The sequence below is a fragment of the Cavia porcellus genome, unplaced genomic scaffold (assembly GCF_034190915.1).
Source record: "Cavia porcellus strain 051 isolate PalLab524CR breed Dunkin Hartley unplaced genomic scaffold, mCavPor4.1 scaffold_17, whole genome shotgun sequence".
In the NCBI taxonomy this organism is placed as follows: domain Eukaryota; kingdom Metazoa; phylum Chordata; class Mammalia; order Rodentia; family Caviidae; genus Cavia; species Cavia porcellus.
This window is the reverse complement of record NW_026947500.1, coordinates 60,980,848-61,005,501: the sequence shown is the minus strand read 5'-3', so window position 1 is coordinate 61,005,501 and position 24,654 is coordinate 60,980,848. Positions and strand designations below refer to the sequence as shown.

Genomic DNA, 24,654 nt, shown 5'->3' with positions numbered 1-24,654 from the left:
GTGCGTCCTTCGTTCCAGCCCGAGGAATGACGCCACCTAGAGCTCACAGCTGGCAACGTGCAACACTGCCACCCACCACTACTCCCGTGGTGCGCATGCGTGAGCTCCCCAGCCTTCCAGAGCGAGGCGCTGCGTGGAAACCCAACGCGCCTTGGAAGGCGGGGTGCGCAGGCGTACAGATGGACCGGTGCTGGCACGCGCGTGCCCTCTACTACGCATGCGTATCCCTGGCGCTCTGTCTGCTTTGCGTATCGCCTGCAGTTTCCACCGCGGTTCGTCCGGTTTCTCTCGCTCTTCCCGGGCGGTTTCACCTTGGCTGCCGTGCCCTGGAGAAACTGCCTTCCACCCTTCGGACAGTGCTTTATTAAAATTCCTGTTAGATTTAATTGCTACCTGACCTCCTGCTGGCAGTGCAGTGCCGCCTCCGCACCATAGTTGGGCACCCATGGTAATCCCTTTCTGTTTCACCCAGTCCTAGCCCGCTGAGCTGGCCAAGGCGTATGGGAATCCAGCGACATGACTCCTGACCTCGGTGACAGGCCAAGGTCAAGGTCACTGTGCCACCAGACCTGCGTGGAACGTTAGGACGCCGCATCTCCATCTCTCCTGCCCCCAGAATGTGAGCACAGCTTGTGGAGTGCAGATTTTTTGTTTTGTTTTTGAGACTGGGTGTCCCAGTGGAGTTCAATAGGCATGCGTAGAAGAGATCAGATTATAATTCTCATAAGTATTATTTATTGAGCACCCACTACTATTATGTTCCCTCACAAAGGGAACATCCAAAAGACAGCAGGCCTGCATGTCTTGGGAAGAATAGCCTCCAAGATAGGTGTTCTTAGCCTGAAGCCCATGAATAGCCCTTGTGGACCGCTTGCAAATTGTCCGCAGAGTTTTGTGTGTGTGGTACATGAACATTTCGCCAAGGGAGGAGGTGCCCAGCTTTTATAAGATTCTCGGAGTCTAAGACCTGAAAGAAGCTCAGAATCTAGACCCAGAAGTACCCATACTCTTCAGGCTGGCTTTTTCCATCATTCTGTCCTAGGACCACCTGCGTCGGAATTAGTGGCATGCTCATTTACAAGTGCTCTCTGGCCTCCACCCGATGCTCCTGAGTCTTTTAGGGGTAGGGTCTGACGTGTTTTGTTTGGTCTTAGCGCCTCAGTGAATTTTGGTGCACAGCCAAATATAAGTACAAGTGTCTGCAGCAAACAGCCTATAAGAAAATAGCGTTCGAGTGGGAATGGGGGTGTAGGAACCTGGTCCTTTGTGTCTGGGTCCCTTCCTTGGGAGACAACCACAGATTTAAGCTGCTTTGTTGATGGGAAAGTGGGCTGAAAATGCCACTGGGATGGGTCCCACCCCCATCCATGGCACTAATTGAGCTGAAAGGACCAGGGGGAGGGCAGGCCAGCCAGCCAGAGACATAGGTGTGGTTTCCATCTGAGGGTTCTGTGACTGGGTTAATGTTTCCACATAGGTTCCACCCCAAATCCACAACTTCCTGTGTCTCCCAGACAAACCAGTCTCAGGATCTAGTCTGGACCCCACAGAACTAACACATTTGCCACTCCTCTCCTGGTGGGGCTCCTTGGCCTTCTTCCTTTGTAGACAGGGTGGAAGCATCCGATGGCCTGTTTTTCGACCTGCTCCCCCACCCCGATATCATTCCTCTTCCAGCCTCTCTCGAACCTCAGAAGGCAGCCCTTCATAAAGGGTGTCCTCCACTACCAACCCTGCCTTCTTTAGCGCTGTGCAGTCACCTAGTTCTTCAGGCAGCGCCTCTAAACTGTTGCCCTTGAGCTCCAGGCGACTGAGGACCCTGAGGGCCGCCACACAGGGTGAGAGGTATCGAAGGTGGTTATAACCCAGAAGCAATGTCCGCAGCTTGCAGCAGCGGAACAGCTCATCGGGCAAGGCCTCGAGGGCATTGTAGGAGACAGCCAGGTGCTGCAGATTCTGGAGGAGGCCCACCTCAGGTGGCAGTGAGTGCAGCCCATTGTGGGATACGTCCAGCAGACGGAGGCTGGAGCACTGGCCAAGCTGGCTGGGCAGGGTCTCAAGCTTGTTGTGGCTCAAGTAGAGCTGCTCAAGGCCCTTGAGCTTCCGCACGTGCTCCGGGACATAGGCAATCTGGTTGTGCCACAGCCTGAGTGTGACAAGCTTCCGGCAGTGCTGGAAACTGAGGATCTCCTCAATGGACCGGAGGTGGTTGTCTTTGAGGTCAAGCTCCTGCAGTGCACCTAGACTGAAGATGGCGTGGGGGATGCGCTCCAGCCCGCAGGCCACCAGCTCCAGCTCCCGGAGGACTGCCAACTTCTTGAGGCTGTTGAGGGCGAGCAGGCGTGCCCCGTCATTATGCAGGCTGAGCCGCTGCAGGTGCCCAGCCACGTCAGTCACGCTGGCTGGCACCTTCCCAGCATTGCTGCGTAGGGACAACACTTTGAGCTGTTTCAGCTCCCGGAGGCTTTCCAGGGAAGCGGCCCGAGCCAGCTCTGGAGGAAAAAGCCCTTCCAGGTGCAGCTCCTCCAAACCACGGAGCCCAAACACCCAGAGTGGCACCTCACGGAGCTCCTCACATTTGACCTGGATCACCTTCAGGCGGTCTCGCAGGAAGATCTGGGAAGAGAAAGGCAGCCTGGTTGGCGAATGCAACAAGCTGAGCTCCTGAAGGTTCTTGAGCTGTGACAGTCCCGGGGGGAAGATGATATCACAGATGGCCTCCAGTCTGAGGGCCTCCACCTCACTGAGCTCGAAGACAGTGTCAGGCAGTCCGGGGAGCATGCAGAGAGCCAGCTCCAGCCGGCCCCGTGAGTTGCGCTGCAGTTTCTGCCTCAGTTTCTCTGGTGTCCACTCATGGTTGAGGTTGAGCTGCTTCAGGCGACTCTCACTGACCTCGGAGAGGAAGACAGCAAAGCGCTTGGAGTAGAGCGAGTCATACTCATCGATGAGGTGCAGCATGAAGGCGAAGTCGTTCCTGACATCAGGGATGTCGTTCATGCCTGTCTCCTCACGTACAGACCGGAATGAGTACTCCTTGAGTGGCCGGTGGAAGAGCCAATAGAGCGTGTACAGGCAGGTGATCCCGTAGACGCACACGAAGGAGATGTAGCAGAAAGCCAATTTGGAGAAGAGGTGGGCCTTGGTGTGGTTACAGCAGAAGCTGGCATATCCAGTGACCTCCGAGGTTTCCACCTTGCAGGCCACCAGGAAGTTGATTTTCTCCACGTAGATCAGGTTGTAGACCAGGATGGCCAAGAACTTGCATACCTTGAGCACTGTCTGCCGGATGTACATGGTATAGAGGATGTCCCCCTCTTCCACGTGCACCCGGAACTTCTTGACCTTCTCAAACAGGGCTTTGGCCTGCTCGCCCTCCTTCTTATCCAGCAGGGTGACAGCTGGAGGCTCAGTCACCACCTTCTCGGGTTCTGCCAGCACTTTTTCCTTCTCGCCCTCGCTTGCCTTCCCAGACCCGGTCCCTACTGTAGCTGCTGCGGTCGCTGCGGTCCGCCCAGTGGCTGGGCCTTTATGGTTTTCTCCAGAGACTTCAGACAAGGCCCGGGTGGTCCATGGCGAGTCGAAACACTTGCCCAGGATGGAGATGAAGTGTTCAATCTTGGAGCTGGTACCGGGGAACTTGAACCAGAAGCTGGTGCAGACCATGAAGATGAGTGTGTGAATGACCACCAGGTAGGGAAAGTACTTGGCGTACCAGTGCAGGGCCGTCTCGTAGCACAGCTGGTTAATGAAGCTGTACTGCTGCAGGTCCAAGTTGTTCTTGAGGCCACTCAGCTCCCGGAGGCCTCCCATGCGCTCAGAGACCCCCCGAGGCAGCAGCTGCTGGCATGGGGCCTCTGAGACGTTCTCCTGGGGCTCATGACTGGGAAGACAGATGATCTTGTCCTGTGTCACCTGGTGGTCATAAGATGGCAAACAACAGTGAGGGGCTGGGGAGCTGGGGGACCCTGAACCTGATAGTTGCCAGCTCACTGATTTTGGAAGAGTTGCTAAAAACTCAGTATCAGTCTTTGTCTGAAAAAAGGAGTTGGGTTGAGTTGGGTCCCCCCAAAAGATTCTGAAATCTTAACCTCCAGTGTCTGTGAATGTGGCCTTATTTGAAAATAGTGTCTTGACTGAAGTAATCAGGTCAAGGTGAGGCCATGAGGGTGGACTCTGATCCTGTAGAACTGTGTCCTTGCAGAGGGGGGCCACCGAGGATGGTGGTGCACACCTGTGATCCCAGCTACTCAGGAGGCTGAGATGGGAGGATCACAAGTTCCAGGCCAGCCTGGACAACTTAATGAGATCCTGTCTCGAAGTAAAAATTAAAAAAAAAAAAAAGAGCTAGGATGTAGCTCAGGGGTTAGCACTTTTGAGTTTAATCCCCCATATGGTGTAAAATGAAGCAAGGAAGACAATTTTAAGATACAGAGAATGCTATCTGCAAACCACAGAACACCTGGAGCTGTTCAAGTGTAGGAGAAAGGTTAGAACAGATTCTCCTGGACAAGCCTCAGGTGCATCCCGCCCTGTCCAGGACCTGCAATTATTTCTGGTGTTTAAGCTACTCGCCCTGTGCTATCTCGGTAGCTGAGATGCTTTCTAGATCCCAGGGGTAAGATGGAGTATTATAATGTCTTTTTTTTTATCAGTACTGGGGATTGAACTCACGACCGCATACTTGCAAGGCAGGCACTTATACCGCTGAGCTAAATCCCCAGCCCCAAGTTGGAGTATTATAAAGAGCCTAGCACATGTCAGACCCTGGGTTCAATCCCCAAGCACAATCAAGAAGGAAAAAGAAAAAAGTAGGAAATAGCACAGCACCGTGGAGGTCACTGATGGCACTGTCAGGGGTGGTGTGGGTAGTGGCCTGGGAGTGGCGTGGGGTTCTGGGGTTTTCACAGGGCAGCTTCTGTGCTTCCTCAGGTAGGCCCTGCCCCTCACTGGCCCACCCCTCACCTGGAGTGTGCAGCCGAAGACCCCGATCATGAGCATGGCCACTGTGAGGTACTCAGCCAGCACATCCCACCAGGGCTTGAGCACCTTGAATGCGGGCTGCTGTTCGGTGAATTGCTTGAACTCGGCCACGGGGATCATGGTGCCTATGGGAAGTGGAGAGATGGGATGTAGACAGATCAAGAGGAATCTCTCTGCTGGTGTCTTCTCCTAGGGATCCTAATCCACTCTTGGCCCTGCCACAACCTGGCAGAATCTGCAAATTGTTTGCCCCGCTTCCTTTCCTAGCTTGGGCTTCGCCTGCCTGGCCCATCCCAGTCCTCACCCCTCCAGACCTCTGTGCCTCTCCTGTGCCCCAACACCCTGCCCCAACCTGCCTGCCCGCCAGCTCAGAGCTCAGGAGAGGCATCTGCAGCTCACTGTCCCAGCTTCCTGTGTGGCCTTCTTCTAAAACCCAGGCATCATCCCCCAACTGTGTTGCCAGGAGCAACCCCCCCAAATACCTGCTCTGAGGTACCTGATTCCTGTGCCAGTTCTCACTGCCCTGGGATCAGAGAGTGTCCTAGGGCTCAGGACTTCCGGGGTGTGGGCACTCTCATCCCCTCCAGGGGCACTCTGGGCACCACCTCCAACCTCCAACTGGAAAAGCCGGCTGGAGCCTGGCAGTGCTGTGGTTACCTGCGCCCCAGGGGTGAGGGAGTGGCTATGCTGAAGGCTAGCAGCCCTGGGGGGGGGGGTGTGTGTGACAGGGACACCTGAGTTTACACAGGAGGGGTCTGGACACCAAGAATCTGAGGTCTACAGAGACCCAGGGGGCAGGAGTTTGGCCCACAGTCTGTCCCTGGCTTCCTTTCTGACCCAGGGAACCTTATTGCAGATGCAGAGGGGCCAGGCCCCAGTCACCCGGGGAAGGGGGTGGCACTGTCAGGACATCACTTTCTGGGGTAGTGACGGTGCTTGTTCAGGCTAGGGGTCCTGAGGCAGCCTCCCCCATCTGTGTCTCTTAGCTCTGAAGCAGATTTCTAGGCTGCACCATGGTCTCTGTGGCCTCTACTGCATCTCCTAGAGAAGAGCTGAGAAATCCCAGCCTTCTGCTCAGCCAGCTGTTGACACTTGTGTGCCCCCATGTATGCCAGTGTTCCACAGAGATGGGGGGAACTCCTGAGTCCAGATAGGTAGGGATGGCGGCCGTTCTCTAGGGCAAGCCCACCTGGTGGTCCACACAACCGTGCGCCCTTCAAGGCTCACATCTCAGTTTGAGGTTCTGCAGGCAAGGGGGAAACCCAGAACACAGCACACCTTACACAAGGCCCCATCACTCCCCCTGCTCACAAATACTCCGTGTGCTACACAAAAGCCAAGTGAGAACAAGCTCGGTGTCCTTGTCAGTGTCTAATCTAGTACAAAAAGCCCAAGGCAGCTCGGAATGAGCACATATGACAGCCACCAAAATCGGACACGGGGCGGGGGGGAGGGGGCATTTGGGAGCATGTGCCAGGGTGCAAAGCCCAAACGCACAGGAAGCGGAGGGAAGACCCAGAGCTGGGGAGTGGTAACATCTGCTTTGAGTTTTAGCCACCCAGGGTGGCCTCGATGAGTCATTTTGGGCCCACTGCTCAGTTCCTTTAACTTTCAAGGGGACACTGCTTGGTTGCTTTAACCTAAGAACCAACCGTAAGTTGGGGCTGGGTGCAGATCTCAGCTATTCAGAAGGTTAAAGCAGGAAGATGGCAAGTTTAAGGCGGCTTGAGGCACTGTCTTTAAGGGTTTTTTTTTTTTTTTTTTTTTTTTTTTTTGGTCTTTTTGAGACAGGGTCTCGCTGTGCAGTTCAGGCTGGCCTTGAGCTCACTTTGTAGCCTAGGCTGGTCTTGAACTCGCAATGATCCTTCTGCCTCAGCCTCCCAAGTGCTGGGGTTACAAGTGTGAGCCACCGTGCCTAGCTTAGGCACTATCTTAAAAAGGGCGGGCAATGTGGCTCTTAGTTGAGTGCTTGCCTAGCATGCAGGAGACTCTGGGTTTAAGCCCTCGCACCTCCCCCTCAAAAGAGAAAAAGAGAAAGAAAAAAACAGTATTTTGAGGACAGCAAAATGTCACACAGACAGGCAGGGAGCAATGTCTTCAAACCCATATCATAATGGTGTAGATGCCACCCACCTGCACCATCCCAGGGATGCAATCACAGGCAAGAGGAGGACATAAACCCTTGGAGTCCCATGCAGGCGGCCTCGAGGCTCCCAGGGGATGAGGTGTATGTATACACAGGGGCCCTGTGGAGGATGTGGGGGACTGTCATTACTGTCTCTGTGACTCAAATGTGATCGTCCAAACCTGCCATTAAATCTCCCCCACGAGGTGCCCCCCCCCCCCGTGTCTGAGCAGAGTTTGCAACACTGAGGGTGGCTGAGGGGAAGGAAAGCAGCCTCAGAGCCCACCCTCAGTGTGTGCCCCCTGATGCTCTCCATGCCACATTTTACCCTAATTTTGGGAGCTTGGGTATTGGGGCTCTTGCTTTCCAGATGTGGGTAAGAGGGCCAGGCATAACTTCTTCGAGGTTTGGCAGGTAGCCTTTGAGCTGGGACGGCCTCCACTTCCTGTCTATCTGACGGCATCAACTCGGGACTGTGCTGGAAAAGCACCTCTGGCTGCCATGGCAGCTTTTCTTTTATTCATTTTTTATTTTTTTGAGATAGAATTTCACTGTGGAGTTCAGCCTGGCCTTAAACTCACTGTGTACCCCAGACTGATGTTGAACTCAGGCCCATCCTCTTGCCTCAGCCTCCTGAGTGCTAGGATCATAGGCATGAGCCACCATACCCTGCTTGAGGTATAGTGTCTTTGCAGAAAGAACCTGAGAGGGGTATCCTAGAAGGCCATGCCAGGTTGTCCTGTTAACCCAGGACCACAAAACCCCCCTCATCCATGCTTCACCATGCACTTCTCTCTCAGGCTGGCCTCAAGCTGTTTGCCTCCCAAAATGCGTTGGCTCAAATTCCTGCTCGGGTGGAGGTGGTGGGTGCTGCTGGCCCAGTCCCATCCTCACCCACAACCCTGTCACCCACCCACAGCTTGCATGCTGTAGGTGCAGCAAGAAACAGCCAAGTTTTTCAGTCTCAAACAACTCGAAGTCCAAGCCCTGCTTTTTCCACAGCTGGGAAACTGAGGCTTGGGGCTGGAAGGATGGCCCCTTGGAAATCTCCAAGTTGAGACCCTCAGAGGGCAAATGGGACGGGATTCCCTGAGGTGGGGCCCTGGGGTTGGAGGTGCTCACCATGAGGAGCTGGTGCTGCTCTCCCAGGCTAGGACGAGCTCGGGCGCTCAGGACGGCCAGTGCTGACCTCTACCTGTTGCCTGCCTTCTCTCACTGGACTGGGACTGCTTAGCTCACAGCACAGGTGCCCCTGGGGATTGGCCTGTTTGTGCACCCCTGTCCCCACCCCCAGCTCCTGTGTGTCCAGGGCACGCGCTGGCTGGCCACACCTGAGCCATTCCCCCTGGGCCATACCTTGGCTCCAGCCAGACCCCCACCCAGCTATCCTGTTCCCTACTCACCAGTGCGGTGCGGACGTTGGGCCAAGTTCCTGTGTCCCTGGGTACGGAGTGGCCAGGACTCCCGGAGAGTTCCAGGGCGGGCAGCAGGCGGAGAGGGTGACTCAAGGCGGGCGGGGCAGGATCCCAGAGCCGCTCCGCCCCCTACTGCTCCCGGGACACAGTGGCGACTGACTGGCCGGGTGCTCCCAGGTGGGAACTCTGCCTTCTCCAGGAGCACAGGGAGGGAGGGTTATAATGCTTTCCTACCTGGGGCGGGGCCCTAGACAGTCTGCTTTCCACGAGTCTGGCGGTAGGGGGGTAGGGGACCGAGGAGCTGGAGGTGTTGAGATCCCAAAGCCACCTTAGGGATGCCTTTGAGCAGGTGTTAGGAATGGGTGGAGAAACTCCTTCCCCTCCCTCAGGCACCACCACCTGGCCTCCAAGCCCAATCAAAATACAAGTGATCAGCACCTCCAGGTGGGGAGAGAAACGGGCTTGCCCTTTTCTGTGCTGGCCTTTGGGGCCCAGTGGAGTGTTGGCCTGATTGCGGTCTACTGAGGGCAAGGTGGGCAAGCCGCTTCCAGATCTGGGTGGCTGGGCTAGTCACAGAGCTACGATGCAGTCTTGTCTTCCAGCTGTAGGCAGTTGGGTTTCAACTTTTTAAAAAGTTTCGATAGTCTAGGAGATTGAATCTAGGGACTTCCCACTGAGCTCGATGCCAGTCTGTTTTATTTTTTATTTTGTGATAAAGTCTTGATAAGTTGCTCAGGCAGGGCTCAAACTGGCAATCCTCCTGCCTCCTCCCAAAGTGCTGGGATTGTAGGTATGTTCCATCACCCTCTGCTTAGGGTTCAACTCTGATCTACCTGCTCTGAAAATCCTTCTCTAATGAGAAGCAGGTATTTTCTTTTTCTCTACTCTGGGGAAAAAGGAACTGTCTTCAGGTGTGAGACTAGACATTTTTAGGGCCGGGGGAGCCCCTTAAACTAGGCTTTCTCCTGTAAGCAGTCCAAACACAAACGTTCCATTTGTCTTTTTTGTTGTCATTATTGTTTTTGGAGACTGTCTCACTCTGCAGTTCAGGCTGTCCTTAAACTCACTACGTAGCCCAGGCTGGCCTCAAACTGGAGATGACCCTCCTACCTCAGTCTCTCCTGAGTGCTAAGGACTCCAGGATCTTTTTTGAGTGTGTATAATTCTTTGTGCGCGCCCCTCCCGCCCCCAACCCGGAATCCAGGGTGCTAGTTGAGTGCTCTACCTTTGAGCCACACCCCCAGCCCTGGAGTTTCTGTCCTAGACCAACATCAGTTCCACAAACAAAAGAAAGAAGGCAGGTACGCTCATCACTGTGCCACCAACTCCGACCCACAAACAAAAGGAACAGAATGATGTCGGTTTGGGACAAATGCCTGGATTCAGCAAACAGGGCTTCCTGGGTACCCTTGGAGGTAGAGGCTTCTCTCTCTGTCTCTTTCTTTCTTTCTTTCTTTCTTTCTTTCTTTCTTTCTTTCTTTCTTTCTTTCTTTCTTTCTTTCTTTCTCTCTTTCTTCCTCATAGGTTCCTGGGTCCATGCCCTGGGGGTGTGTTTGCAATCATATCCTGAACCCTGACATCCGTCTCTCTGCTGCTAGTTCCAGAATCTGACTCAGGAGATCATGAGAGAGCCCCACCCACATCACTTGTCGCCTTCGGTCTCTGGCATCCCCAGCCCTTGGAACGAGTGCCTGGCACATAGCAGACAGTCCATGAATAGTGGATAGGTACCCTGTGAGTGCCATCTGGGTTTGGGCTTCTCAGAACTCAGGCCTGAGAGGAGGAATTGCGTGCAGGTGAAGCCGGGAGGCACCAGGGAGGAAAGGAGGAATCGATACTTGGAGGAGGAGAAAGAAGGTAGTTATTAATGAGGGTGAAGGAGCAGGTTAGGGCTGTGGACAGCCTGGGCTCCATTCTCCTGGGGATCACTGGGAGATGATGAAAGGGATGCCTTCAAATTGTCCCACCCAAGGGGTGTGGAGCCTGGCTGTCATTGTCAGAGGCTGTGCTGGAGAAGGGGTGCTACGCCCTGCATGTGGGTGCTCCAGTGCAGGGGTAGGCATGTCTTGAGGGGTGTCTTAGTTATTTTTCTCATTGCTAGGACAAAACACCCAACACCCAAAGTACTTCAACACCCAAGATTAAAAGGAGGAAAGGTTTATTTAATTTATCATTTAAAGAGGTTTCAGTCCATAATTGGCTGGCTCCCAAGGCAGGGTGGCAGGGCAAAGAATATTTCCTTGTATAGCAGACAGCAAAAGCAACAAGGGAGTGAGAGACCGGCGTCTTTCTGTCCCTTGTATTGTATGCAGGCCACCCAACCTAGGGTGGTATAACACTCGCAGCCTCATCCAGCATTGGACCATGAATCAGTCACAAACTGGAATCAAGCTAGATTCAGTCACCTCTGAAAAGCCTGCCCGCCCCCATGACTGCATCATTATGGTTGACTGTGAGAAACACACGGGAGGCCGAGAAATGGGAACAAGAAAGCTTTATTGAGCCAGCAGATGATAGACAGCAAGACAGTGAAAGCAATGGACCCCGAGTCTTTGTTCTCCCAGGCTTTTATACACTGACCAAGATCCTCAGCTACTGTGGCAGCCAGGTTACAGTGTGTCATTTTGTTGGGATGTCACAAGATTCCAGCAAGACCCCTACTCAAACATCTGGTCTGCTTGTCTTACAGGATGCAGTGATGGTCAGCTCAACCATTGTGTGCTAAAACTGTTTCTTTGTGTGCTAAAACTGTTCCTAATTTAACAGCTGGTTCTTCTTTTGTGGGATTTATGGTTAACTTTGTGGGAGAGGGTTAGAAGAGAAGTTCAGCCTGAAGTTAACTAAACTAAAGGAGCCCAAGAATAAAATGGAGTCACTTTGGCCATGTCAGCATGAGGCTTTGGGGAGGAACAGCTAGACCGAAACAATAACATTCCACCCCTGGCCTCCTAAAGACCCATGGACATTCCTTTATGCAAAAGACAGTTAGTCCATCTCCAACACTTGCCAAATTCCTAACAGTTTCAGCATTGCTGAAAAGTCCACGTCCCAAGTCTTCTCTGAGTTGTAAGGCAAGCTCTTAACAAGGTGAGCCCTGTACAAATGAAAAGAAAATTAAACACTTCCAACATTCAATGGTGCAAGATAGACATTTCCTTTCCAGAACTTACAAAGAGAGGGATACAAAGAAATAGGACCAAACCAAGTCCAAAATCCAGCAGGGCACATATTAAGTCCTGTAATTCTGTGTGCTCTGTCTGAGACAATCTGTAGCGAGATGTGAACTCCCAAGGGCTTGGGTAGCTCTGCCCCTATGGCATTGCTGGTAGTTGAAACTCCCGTGACTTCTGTCTTGGACCCACTCTGCTCTGCTCCCTCCTTGCAGTTTTCCTCAGATGATTCACGTTTCCAGCTTCTCTAAACTTCTGGGGTCTCCACTGCACCTTTGGCTTCACACTCAGCTTCATACACTGCCCTGTCTGGGCCACACTGCCTGACCTCCAGGCCTGCTTCTGAAATCCGGGTGGAAGCTTTCCTGAACCTGAAACTCTCCCATTCTCCATGCTTCTAAAACTGGTGGCACATAGATGATGCCAAGATCTGCTACCAGCTGGAGAAGTAGCCAGGCTTTCTTCTTGTTTTACTGTAGGGGTTAAGGCTGCAGAGGGTGGAGTTCTACTGCTTCTTCTGATGTCCCCAGGCCACTTTTTTTTTTTTTAAAGAGTGGAATATGTTTATTGAGAGAAAGAAAGTTTCTGTCTGAGAGAGAGACCAAAGGAGTCCTGAGTGGGTTGCCAAGGACTCTGTCTTTCCCAGAGACTTTTATTGGGTAAAATCATGAGGTTAAATGGGTCAAAGGTGGGGAAAATGGGAATTTGCAAGGTAGGCATAAAGCGGGACACAAATGTGATCAACCAATAAGATTAATTGCTCAAGTAAAATTGATTAAATTAGGAGCAAATCAGGAAATGAGTCACAGAGTAAGCAGGCATGCTTAACAGCAAGGGCTCTTCCTGTATGGGGGTGGGATGCTAACTCTTGACTTCTTCAGGTTGATAGAGAACTATTTGAACGGTCAACCTTAGGATGTGGTTGTATTTGCTTGGCCTTTTGTCTTGAGATTTGGCCCACAGTAGGTGGTGATTGCTTCTTCCAAGACTGTAAAGTATCTGAACTTCTGCTTTGGCTCTTTTGAGGACCCAGCCCTGTTTGACTGCCTATAATATTTCTAACTAACTCGGCTGCCTGTAATACTCCCCCCTCTGAAGAAGTAGCCTGAAGAGGCTGTGAGGGGATAATGGGTGATCACCCATCAGGCTTCTTCAGGCTGAAGAGAGTTGTAGTGGTTGAACAGCAGTCAGAGGTACTTCTACAGAGATCCTATGTAGAGGCCCTCAATAGACACCAGGCACTTTCATCTTGGGTGGGCATACAGCTGTAAGTTTGAAGGAGACAAAGCCAAAGGAACAATTAAGTATTCATGGGCCAATAATAGAACTAATAAGATAATTATGAGCATAGTTAACCAAGATTTTCACCAAGAGGAGCTGGAATTAATTCCTATAAGGATAAAGTCCAGGGAATTTTAGAATCTGACATATCATTGATTTGTTATCTAATATTTTTTTTCTTTTTTTTTCTTCCCCTCCCCCGTTATCTAATATCTTGAATAGCTACTGATATTAGCAGAAGAATCAGGAATGTATACACAGCACTCAGTTTTTATAGTTGTGTAAGTGCTCCCTTGTGCTGCTGTTAGAATGTCTAATGTCATCCAATTTTGGAGGATGATCTGTTTCATTAATTTTACTTATTTAAGAGGGAGAGACCAGCAGCAGTGTCATTTAAGGCTCATTGCGTATAGTTAAGACCTTGAGATATATATATATATCATATAGCTTTCTTTGGACAAGATCTGGTGGATCTCAGTAAAAAGAATCTAAGTGGAATCTAGCATATTATTGGTTTTCATCTGCATAATGCCTTGAGGTTTGAGGTTTTGCACCTTTGGGCAACAACAGTTTTAAATCAAGGCATATATAATCAAAGTTTGTATACAAAGGCACATATAATCAAATTATCTCTAAATTTGATTAACTTATGAGAACCAGATGAAAACTTTATCTTGACAAATGAAAAACTCCTTTAAGTCTTTATATATGAACAGTAATATGTACTGTATTTGTAAAAACCAGTCTCAGCATCATTTTGATTAGCTGGCAACTTGGCATTTAGACAGGATATAATCTCTGCAGGATTGGAGTGGGACTTCTAGGCATAACTAAAAGGAATGCTTGAATACAAAGTTATCCCAGTTACAGATTAAGTAACCTATATTTTTGTGACTGAGATAAAATGCTTGGAAAGAAGAACCAGAGTTGAGAAGGACAAAGAGAAATGTGCCAATGTCCAGCAATTGGCTGAATTTTACCTCAGGTCATGATTACTCATGGCTCCTCCACAGAGATGACAGGCAGAGATGACAGTCTGGCCAGAGGAAAGAGAGACAAGTGCCCCGAGGCCCTTTAGTTCTGGTGGACCAGCTGATAGGATGGGTCTGAACCCTACGGCCTTGGCCTCAGAGGGCAGTCCAACCTCCAGTGGTCCCCTTTGCAGTTAAGGCATGGCTTGGGGGCCTTTTAAAGTAGTCTCTCTTAAAGCAGGCCACCTTTTCTATTCTCCTATTCTTTCTTACGATCAAGCTCTCCTCTGTACTATCTTTGCAGTCCACAGCTTTACTGGAGCTTCCTTTGTGGCCTAACTCAAAAAATTTTAAATCATTCTGGCCTCTTTGCTGATCATTTACACATAAATCTACCTAGGAGTCTCCAACAGTAGCCATGCCATAGCATCAACATTAGATTGCCTTGAAATTTCTCCTGTCAGATTACTTAGTCTGCTGCCCTTAATCTTAGGCTCAGGCAAAGTCTCTAGTCATGAACAAAATGCAGATAAACTTTCTGCCAAGCCATAACACAGATTGTCTGAAATCCAACAGTCAATGTAGTCCTTCCCAGCAGAAACCTCCCATGCCTGGTCTTTACCAGCAGAATTTCTATTAGCCTTCTGGTTTTCTGAGCCTGATCAGACTCTCCCATACAGTAGCCTAAGGTGTTCCAGCTCTAATTTTTCAGCCAGAATCTCCAAACCTTTCTACAGTCTTCCCACAAGCCAATCCCAAAGTCTCCTGAACCACGTGGTCAGGTGTAGTTACAACAAGGATCCCACTCCTGGTACCAAATTCTGTTTTAGTTACAAATCCAGAATTGAGATTGCTGAATTGTATGGTAAGTTTGATTTTCTTGAGGGATTTCTGTAGTGTTTTCTAAAACAGCTACAGCATTTTACATCTCCACCAACGGTGTATAAAAGTTATAATTTTTCAACATTACCACTAAAATTTATTGACACTTTGCTTCTAATATTATGTGTCTGTGAGGTTCAGAAAATTACTGCTGAGTAACAACTTGTCCTGAAACTTAGCAAGCTTAAAACAGCAAGCATTTATTATCTCATACAGTTTCTGAGGGTCAGGAACTAAGAGCAGCTATACTGAATGGTTCATTCAACCTCCCTTCCTTATCAGTCCCAAACAAGGAATCATTTGCTTTCTGTCACTACAGATCAGCTTAGATTTCCTATAACTTTGTATTAGCAGAACTATATCATGCACATGTGTATTTTCTTGTGTTCAGCATTTAAAAAAATCTTTGTTTGAGACAGAATTTTGATATGTAGTTCAGGCTAACCATGAACTCACTTTGTAGCCCAGGTTGGCCTGGAACTCATAGCAATCTCCCTGCTTTAGCCTCCTGAGTGCTGGGATATTACAGGTGTGCACCACCACTCCTAGCCTCAGCATGTTTTGAAGTTAGACTTCCTCTCCTTCTCCCTCTTTCTGTCTGGCAACAAAGTCTTGCTATGTAGCCCAGACTGGCCTTTAATTCATGATTCTCCGGTATCAGACTGGGATTGTAGGTGTGTGCCACCATGCCTGGGTAAAATTTTGTATATAATATTGTTATAGTTTGTGTGTGAATGTCCCTCTCAAAGCCTCATACAATCACGGGGATGGGCTTTTCAGAGGTGGCTACATTTGTGATGGATTCATGACCTATGCTATGATTAAGGTTGTGAGTGCTACATCCTCTCTAGGCTGATAGCCTGCATACAGTATAAGGCACAGCTCGTTCCCTCCTCTCATATTGCTTTTGCTGTCTTCTGCCACATGAACAGTTGTCCTTTTGCCATGAGCCAACCTTAAATATTCAGCAGTATTTGGGGTAAAACCTGAAGCCTTGAGCATGCTAGACAAGTTATTATAGAGAGCTGAGCTGGGTAGAAATATTACAGCAGCCAGACAGGGATGGGCCTTGAGAGAATCAAAACAAAGGGTAAAAACCCACTATACCTGTGGCCAGAGACATCAGATAGAGCCCAGCCAAAAGATAAGAGCAAAAGGACCAGACTTACCTATCCCCTCCCTGGGGGCAAGGTAAGTGCTAACAGCTGGTCTAAATAGGCATCCAAGACCCCAGATCCCTTAGTTACCGGAGAAGTTCTTTGATCTATCCATGCCCTTTCGCTATGTGGTTTGCTTCTCCATTGACTCAATATTACTCAGGCAGCTATGCTTATAATTTTATTGGTTGATTATAGCCCACATTGTACTCATGTGAGTATTGCTCTATAAAATTTCCCTATAGAGGGGAATCCCTGGCTATGCATTCCAGACCCCTCCTGATCCACCGACAGGAGCTTTTGATCTCTCAATAAATATTTCCTACTCTTAACCTCTGTTGTTACTAGAACTCATACTTTGAGTTTCAGAGAACACAAACTCGGCATGTCAGACATCTAACAGGTTGGGAGATATAATATTTGTCTTATTTCATATTTGGAGTTTCTGATATCATCCCCATAATGATACCACTGAGCCCCAGGAAGGCTAGTCTTTTGTTTTTTCATCTAATGCTACTCATTTTTTTCTTTTGTACTGGGGAACTGAACTCAGGACTTTGCACTTGCCAAGCAGGTGCTTGTACTGCTGAGCTAAACCCTGGCTCTCGAGTGTGTAAGTATTCTTATCCTTTTCATTGCTGAGTGTTGTCCTACCACAAGCTATTGTTTGTTCATGTTGTCTAGTGGTGTTTTGTTTGGGTTGGAGTCTCTGTGTTGCTCAGAGTAGCCTGGAACTTCCGGGCTCAAATGACCTGGCTATGTCAGCCTCCCAAATAACTGGGACTCCAGGTATGCACTGCCTTGTCAGGCTTCATACACCTGTTGGTGGATATTTGGAGAGTGATTTTAGAAGAGGGCAGTGATCAGGTCCTAGTTAAATACAGGGTGGGTTCAGTATAACCTTGAAGACCCCTTCCACCATAATCAGAAGGCAGGAAGAGGCCAGGTCCCCCAGGCTGGTGGATAGGATAGGAAAAGGTGGGGGTGGGTAAGCAGGCAGCAGCCAGGTCACGAGGCTGTCAGAGCATTAGCAGACTCAAGTTCTTGTGTTTGGATACCCACAGGAAACACAGGTACAGACAAGCTTTAACGGGCCTCTTGCTCCAGGCAGAAGGATCTCTCAGCACTGACACAGGACAGCTCAGGCCAGTATTCTCTGAACAAAAGGAAAAGGATAGCAAAATGGAAAACATGCCTGCCAAAAGTTCCCATCTAGGTCCTCCATGCAAATAAAGGATCCAGACTTGCAGGGACTGTCTGGGCTCAGCGTGGACTCCTAGGCAAAGGCAGCCTTATAGGAGGCTGATCCTGGCATGGCTCCCAGGCAGTGTAGGATGAAAGTGGGATGTGTTTGCAGCTATTGTATTTTTAACTCTGGGTTGTGTGTCAGCCCTGGGTCCCCATTTATGTTCTTGTTTAGTTTGGCTCTGAAACCAGGGATGGGGAAAGGAATGGTCCCTGTAGGGCCCTACTCCCAGCATTTGATAGTTTTATTCCATTCTGAGTGGTCCCTGACCGTCTCAGTACCTCAAGGGGCTTGAACATGTGACAGTCAGTGGGCGAGTGTGGGAGTCGAGGCCTAGAATGGTCCAATCAGGAGGCCAGAGCAGGGCACTCAGTTCCGGGGTCACCATGATCCTTCTTCCATTTCTGGAAGCACAAGTAGGCACAAGTCTTGAATGGAGAAAGCTCCTCCTCCTGCTTCTAGTCACTCTGTAGTTAGGAAGTCCTCTGAGTTACTTGCATGCATGTGCCTGTGCACGCATGTGTGTATCTGTGTATGTTTGTGCAACAGGGCACAGGGAGATGATTTTTTGGGAAGGGCAGAGTGTGGCTCTGAGTCAGAAGGAAGGCGGCATCCCAGCAGGAAGCAGGGTATATGAAGGGGCTGTGGCCAGCAGAGGCCACAAGTTCAGATCTCCAGGTATAAACAGAGGCTCGTCAGGAGATCAGCTCCTGCTTCAGGCCGTGCCACCCTGATAAGAGATACATTCAGAGATGTCCTACATTTAATTACAGTGACCTAAGCGTGGAGGAGAGGAGAGACACGGGGGTTAATCAGTTTACCACTAAATGCAGAACAACCAAAACCATATTCAACAATGTGTGTTAAAACCTTAAGCCCAGAGTGGTGGCACACACCTGTAATCCAGCACTGAGAGGCTGAAGCAGAAGGATCACCTTAAAACTCAAGGCCAGCTAGCTACACAGTGAGTTCAAGTCTAGCCTGAACTACATAGTGATACCCTGCCTCAACAACAACAACAACAACGGCTGTGGCAAGCAACAAAGTCAGGGCTGAGATGCCACTGTATGCTGCTCACCAGCCAGCTGACTCTGAACACCCAGTACTTTAAGAACTGCCCTTCAATCCCAGAGCTTTCTTGGCTTCCACTGCCCCCTCCTCTTACCTAAGCCATGAAGGCTCAATCCGCAGCCACCCGAGTCTGCCTTCCCCAAGTTTTTAATGAAACTGTTCTTAGTTCTAGGTCCAGTGCCCTCTATCCTTGCTTCCAGAAGTTGGTAGAATGTCTCCCAGGACCTAGTCCTTTTTTTGGTGGGGGGAGGCTAACACCTGTCAAGGTCCAATAAATCCCGTTGCTTCAGTAAATTTGGTGTCGAGTTTTTGGTTGACTCCTCCAGTGCCTCAGTCCCCTGTAAGATGGGTGACATTCCATACTTGCTTAGGGTGGGCTGAGGCCCTCAGGACATTCCCCGTCCCTTCATGTCCATGCTGAGCGCCTCCCACCACCCCAAGATCCTGTGCTTCCCGGAGCCCAGCTCTCCAGGACACCTGTGCAGACTCGACATCCGAACAGCTAGGAGCATGTGGGAGACGGAGGCTGCGAAGGCTGACTCAACTCTCAGTAAAGTGCTTTTTCTTTTCTCTTCCTCCTTTTCCTCCCTCCCTAATTCCTCTCAAGAATCTGGGATCTGCCTCCCATCCCCTAAATTCCGAGGGCTGCATACTTCCGGCAGCCCAATTTGTCATCCCCAGCCCCAGGAACAGGGGTCCCCTAGGATCCTACAAGTGCTTTGGGGTCTGAAAAAGATAAATTCCCTCATACATCCCTGCGAGGCCAGGCCTTCACGGTCGCTAGGGCTGGGGAAAGGACCTGGGGCCCAGAGGGGCTGGATTGGTTGGTGGGCAGGAGGCGCGGTGGTCCCGCCCTCTGGTTGCCAGGGCCCAGCCAATCTGCATCCATACTGGCCTCGGTTTCCAGGTGGTTGCTGGTGGGAGTCGGAGCAGGTGCAGGAGAGTGTGAGAGGGAGGTGGGGGTCTTCAAGGGGTCGCCCCTCCAAGCCCCTCTGCTTGGGTCTCTGTGCTTGTCAGCAGCAGCCTCAGAAACCGGCCTCTGCCTTACTCTACCCCCAATAGCGGCCGCCCCTCCCTTCGGCGCGCGCCTGTGCCCGGCCCCTCCGCGCGCTCCCGCGTTTGGCTCCAGCGCGCGCGCCCTGGGCTCCCCCGCCCGCGGGCGAGGGGCGGGGCCGGCTGGGCTCCCCGGGCGCAGCCGTCTGCAGCCCCCTCCCCTCGCCTTCCCGCCGCTCCGGGCCGCGGCGGCGCTCGGGCCGGGCCCCACCCAGGATTTAGCGTGGAGCAGGGGAGCCCGAAGCCAGAGGTGCGCGCCGTGCGAGCAGGTGGAGGCGCGGGGCTCGGGGCGCGGGCCAGGGTCGCGCTGGGGGAGGGGTCGGACCCGGGCCCGGCTCTTTGTCTCCTGTAGCCCAATAGCGGGCAGCAAGGCCTCTCTTCCTCCCAGCAGGTGCTGGCATCCTCTGGGAGGCTGGGGAGGGCGCGTGCTCGGGTCCTGGGCTAGAAGAGCTCCAGGCTGCCTGTGGGTCACCGAGGTCCCTGGCGGGCGAAGCGTTAGGGGTGTGGATGTTGGTGTTGAAACGGAGCTGAAGTGAGCATGGGGGCCGACAGGGCACCTAGGCTTCGGAGAGAAGGCGGTAGGGCTGGGACTTGCGGATCTCAGGGAGCAGCCAGGCTGCTGAGTGGGTGTGGGTGATGCGAAGGAAGTGGATCCAGGCACCCATGGGTGGTGATGCTGGGGGAAGAAGCAGCGAGATGCCAAGATCCAGAGCCCAATAGGCACTGTAGCGGTCCAGGACATGATGTGCTGATCCATGGATCTTCTCTTCAGGTGCGGGATGGACAAGAAGGACAAGGCAAAGGCAGGGGGTGCCGCGCGGGCGCCGACTTCCCGCCCTCCGGGCCTCCCCACGCCTAGGCCCCCAGGGTCTCCTCGTCCCCCTCCTCCAGTAACTGCTGCAGCCCTTCGAGTTCTGGGAGCAGCGGGAGCTACAGGGCGAAGGTCCCTGGCTGAACGGGGTGGGGGCGTCGGTGGAGCTGAGGCTGCTGCCCGAGGGGGACCATCTCGGAGCACTGGTGCAGGTCCCCGGAGCCCAGGTACCCAGCCTCCTCCTCTATCCCATCCCATCTTCCTGCCCCTCCTTTCCTTCTGAGACACGCCTCCTTCGGAGGGCTCTGTGGACTTGACCTTCTCCCTGCAGCCTCCAGGCCCCCAACGGCTGGGAGAGGAGAGTGCCCCCCTGCCAAGACCTCAGGCCAGGCCTCTGTTTCTAGCCCAGCTCGTTCCAACAGGTAAGAAAGGCGCTCTCTTGTCTCAGCTGAACACAGCAATCTGGAATCTCAGCAAGAGGCTTGGTTGGGGACACTTGACCCTCACTGGCTGCAAACTGGGTGAAAGTCATTATTGGTCCACAGAGAGGATGTGCACCCCATTTATCACAGATGGTAAAATGGTAACATACCACTGTCCCCAGATCAGGCTCTGTTGGCCAGAAGGGACCACAGCCTCCAGGTGAGGAACCTGTTGCCAGAGGAAAAGCCTCAGAGGTGCCCAAAAAAAGTGTGGGGAGCTCAGGAGCACGGAAAGGTATGTGGCCTGGGGAGGATTGGGCTCCAAGGCCCTGGGTGGGACGCCCCGGTGATATCCGAGACCCTCTGGTCCTTTTGGTTTGTCTCCAGACTCTTCAGGGCCCACCTCAGGGGCCCCCTCCCCGGCCACCACCCGTCGGACGAGGGCCACAGAGTTGGGACTTTCCCGACCAGCCCCGAGTGCCCGGACGCGACCTCCGACCGAGGCCCCTCGGAGATCCGTGAGCAATACCACAGCGCGCAGCAATGCCGCAGACTCCAGTCCCGCAGCCCGGAGGCGGCCCAGTGCCAGTGGGGCCCTCCCGAAGCCGGCCTCGCGTTCCTTGGGCTCCAGCTCTACCCCTCTGGCCTCCCCAGTTCGCTCTGGGGGCGCACTTCGTGGAACACTCCGGGCTCCTGCGCAGACATCGCAGCCTAAGTCCAAAGCGCAGCCGGCTCTGCGTGCCACACAGGCCGCACCTCTCAAGAAGGAGACAGCTTCAACTCAAGGCGGGCTTTCTTCTTCCTTGGTCACGCCCCCTCCAACTGGTTCCACCGCTGGGCAGGCACCGTCTCCGCTGCTCTCTGGCGCCGGGGTGACAGCCGCACTCCCTCCCTCTCCACCGACCACGCCCCCTCCACCTGCTTCCCTTCACCTTCAGACCCCGCCCTCCCCACAGGCCCCGCCCCCTCCAAGAGTCCAGTCCCCTCTCCTAGCCCTGCAGAACCTCCCCTCCCCGCCGGCCACACCCCCTGAAGAGGCATCCCTCCCTCCACTATCCAAGGCTGCACACTCTCTATCGCTTTCGCCCCAGAATGTCCTCCCTACCCAGGCTTCCCCGGTTTTGCCACCTCTTCCGACTCCCTTGACCACACCCACTTCGTCCACTCTGCCTTCGGTTCCGTCTTCTCTACAGACCCCTCTTTCTCCACCAGTATCTCCGCTGAATCTGCCATCTCCTCGGTCCACGCCCATTCCTCCGGCTCTTTCCGCTCCTCTCTGCGCCAGTCCTTCCCTGTCTCCGCCTCCTCTTCAGGCCACACCCTCTAAAATGCCTACACCTCCATCGCAAGATCCTCCTCTGGCTACATCCCCTGCGCAGGGTCCCCTGGCATCTCCCACTACTCCGACCTCTGCGCCTCCGCAGGCCCCCGCCGAGTCCCTGGCTACACCCCCACTGTGTGCCTCACCCTCCCTGACCTCGCCACCCATACAGGTCCCACCTGCTCTGGCTTCACCACTTCTGCAGGCCACGCCTCCTTTGGCCTTGCCACCTCTGCAGGCACTACTTTCCGTGGGCTCACCTCCACTGCAGGCTACGCCTTCTTTCCTTCCCACCCCACCTCTGACCTCACCTCTGCAGGCCTCTCCTCCCCCTACCATGAACCCTTTGCCCCATCTCTCTCCCCCTGCGTCGCCCCTCCAGCAACCTCTCCTTTCTCCTCCGACCTTACTGCCTCTGCAAGCCTCTCTGTCTTCCTCTGTCTCACCTTCCCGGTTTCCTTCAGCCACTCGACTTCCGCTGGTCCCGCCTTCTCTAGACTTGCAACCTCAGTCGCTCCTGACCACGCCTCCTTCGCAGGTCTCCCCTCTGGCCTTGCCTTCCTTGCAGGCCCCGCCCTCCCCAAAGGCCACGCCCCAGGAACAGGCCCCGCCTTATCTGGCCTTTTCCCTCCAAGAGGACCCTCCCTCTCCCATGCCCACGCCCCCTCCGCAGGCCCTACTTCCGTTGCAGGGCCCGCCCTCTCCCCTAGCCCAATCTCCGACAAAGGCCCCGCCATCCCTGATCTCGCCCCTTCCTCCCCTTGTCTTGACCACGCCTTCTACACAGGTCCCACCTCCGGTTTTGCCCCCTCTGCAGGCTCCGCTCTCCCCCTTGGCCACACCCCCCACACGGGCCCCTCCCCTTCTGTCCTTGCCTCCCCTACAGGCCACGCCCCCTTTCCTGGCTCCGCGAACTACCCAGGCCCCGCCTTCTCTGGCCTCGCCCCTTCTGCAGGTTCCACCCTCTCCCCCTGCCTCCCCTATTCCGCAGCCCCCACGCCGCCCCCCGACCCCTGGTCCCGATGCCTCCACCTCTGGCCCGCGGCTGACCCTAGCGCTGGCCCCAGCCCCGCCGCCACCACCCTCACGCAGCCCGTCCAGCACGCTGAGTGGTCCGGACCTGGCTGGGCACAGCAGCAGCGCGACAAGCACGCCCGAGGAGCTGCGCGGCTACGACAGCGGGCCTGAGGGCGGCGCCGCAGCTTCCCCGCCGGCCGACGCGGAGCTCGCCGCCTGCCACCCGGCTGTCTGGAGTCGAGGTCCTGCTCCGCCCCTGGCCGTCCGTGGCGCTCCAGGTAAGGGGACTGCGGGGATGGTGGCGGGGCCGAGGAAGGGGTGGTGCTTGATTCAGGGGCGGGGCGTGGGGCGGGGCTAGAGGGAGGGCGGTGGTGAGAGCGGAGAAAAGGGGCGGGGCGGAGCCCGAGTAGGGCGGAGCTTCCAGCTCCTCCGCCCAGCCTGGCGTCTCACTCCGCAGGAGCTCCGCTGCCTTGGCCTCCGGTTGCGGGGCCCGGCTCTGGTGACGGCCTGTGCACCATCTACGAGGCCGAAGGGCCCGAGCCGGCGACCCCCACTTCGGGCGCTCTGGATCCGGAAACCGGGTCCAGCGCCGGCAGTGGGAAGACCGCGGCGGGCGCGGGGCCGGGGGCGTCCTCGCTGAGCCCGAAGCCTGCGCCCTTGGGGGAACTGCCGCTGGGGGCGCTGCAGGCGAGCGTCGTGCAGCACCTGCTGAGCCGGACGCTGCTGCTGGCGGCGGCCGAGGGTGCCGGGGGTGGCGGCGGCGGTGGGCCACGCGGTGCGGGGGGTGTCGGTGTCTCGGGGGGCACCCGAGCTCCGCTCAGCGATGCCGAACTAGGCCGCTGGGCCGAACTGCTCTCTCCTCTGGACGAATCCCGTGCTAGCATCACCTCAGTCACCAGCTTCTCCCCGGACGACGTGGCCTCCCCGCAGGGTGACTGGACCGTGGTGGAAGTGGAGACTTTCCACTGAGCCCCTGCACGGCTTTCGGGTCCGCACACTCAGATCTCGCCCTTGTCTCCTACACTCTGACTCTCGTCCCATTGGTTTTAGCCCCTAGAGCTCTTTAAGTGTTTGGATCCAGACCCCAACCCCCTCCCCCCTGGCTGGAGCTCTCGGGACCCAGCCACGCCCTCAGGCTTGGCCCCTGTGGCTTAAGACACGCCCCTCTCGCTTCCAGCCTGGCCCCTTGTCCAGTGTAGTTTACTCCTTGCAGTCTGAGTTTGCAATAAACCCGGTCGCCGGAGCCCTCGTGCATTTGCTGTCGCCACAGGGGCCCCTCCCGGGGGTCGAGAGGGGTGCTGAGCAGTGCGAGGGCCAGGCATGTATGCAGTGGCTGAACTATATGGTTTTTGTCCTGCCATGGCGCGGGCTGGGGAGCTGAGGCTGGGTCTAGGTCTTCCCAAGCGCCAGAACTTGGGCTTCTTCCCCTCCGACTTCTAGTGGAGACGTTTGGTTGGTCAGAAGCCCGAGAGCGGTGAGCTGGAGTGTGGTCAGGTGAAAGAGCGACATAAGCTCCTTCCACCCCAGGCCAGGGAACCGGTGCTAGTGGGGGGGGGGGCGACAAGTTGGAAGGGCTTGGCCGGGCTGGGGGGTCACAGCGTCCCCTTGTTCCCTCGCCTCCCTCTTGACTCTGGGTGCTTGCTCTGCCTACCAAGGAGGCAGAAGTTCAGAGAGCAGGCCAGCAAAAGGATCCTCCATGGATATGGAGTCCCAGGCTGCAGGGAAGAAGTGG

The 24,654-nt window shown here is 53.9% G+C and overlaps 2 protein-coding genes across 5 annotated transcripts; one reads left to right on the top strand and one right to left on the bottom strand.

Moving 5' to 3' along the window:
* Positions 1 to 712: 712 nt before the first annotated feature.
* Positions 713 to 9,006, bottom strand: Lrrc8e (leucine rich repeat containing 8 VRAC subunit E). Of its 2 annotated transcripts, XM_063228309.1 has the most exons (4): positions 8,509 to 9,006; positions 7,114 to 7,226; positions 4,963 to 5,105; positions 713 to 3,912 (listed from the first exon to the last, which is right to left on the bottom strand). In XM_063228309.1, the coding sequence occupies exons 3-4, from the start codon at positions 5,098 to 5,100 to the stop codon at positions 1,663 to 1,665; spliced, it is 2,388 nt and encodes a 795-aa protein (XP_063084379.1). In that variant the 5' UTR covers positions 5,101 to 5,105; positions 7,114 to 7,226; positions 8,509 to 9,006; the 3' UTR covers positions 713 to 1,662. The 2 variants fall into 2 exon arrangements, with proteins under 2 accessions (XP_063084379.1, XP_005008743.2); XM_005008686.4 differs by lacking the exon at positions 7,114 to 7,226.
* Prr36 (proline rich 36) lies at positions 3,665 to 24,165 on the top strand. Of its 3 annotated transcripts, none has more exons than XM_063228304.1 (6): positions 3,665 to 3,690; positions 20,124 to 20,389; positions 20,494 to 20,584; positions 20,767 to 20,879; positions 20,972 to 23,200; positions 23,380 to 24,165. In XM_063228304.1, the coding sequence occupies exons 1-6, from the start codon at positions 3,680 to 3,682 to the stop codon at positions 23,889 to 23,891; spliced, it is 3,222 nt and encodes a 1,073-aa protein (XP_063084374.1). In that variant the 5' UTR covers positions 3,665 to 3,679; the 3' UTR covers positions 23,892 to 24,165. The 3 variants fall into 3 exon arrangements, with proteins under 3 accessions (XP_063084374.1, XP_063084376.1, XP_063084375.1); XM_063228306.1 differs by lacking the exon at positions 3,665 to 3,690 and adding an exon at positions 18,831 to 18,848; XM_063228305.1 differs by lacking the exon at positions 3,665 to 3,690 and adding an exon at positions 19,439 to 19,620.
* The last annotated feature ends 489 nt before the right edge of the window (positions 24,166 to 24,654 follow it).

What these genes read in the sequence shown, in the direction of transcription:
- Lrrc8e (XM_063228309.1), bottom strand. Translation starts at nt 5,100, where the DNA reads ATGATCCCCGTGGCCGAGTTCAAGCAATTCACCGAACAGCAGCCCGCA. An exon ending in TCTTCGGCTGCACACTCCAG is followed by an intron (nt 3,913 to 4,962) that starts GTGAGGGGTGGG and finishes TATGACCACCAG; the next exon opens with GTGACACAGGACAAGATCAT.
- Prr36 (XM_063228304.1), top strand. An exon ending in TGCAGGTCCCCGGAGCCCAG is followed by an intron (nt 20,390 to 20,493) that starts GTACCCAGCCTC and finishes TTCTCCCTGCAG; the next exon opens with CCTCCAGGCCCCCAACGGCT. An exon ending in GAGCTCAGGAGCACGGAAAG is followed by an intron (nt 20,880 to 20,971) that starts GTATGTGGCCTG and finishes GTTTGTCTCCAG; the next exon opens with ACTCTTCAGGGCCCACCTCA.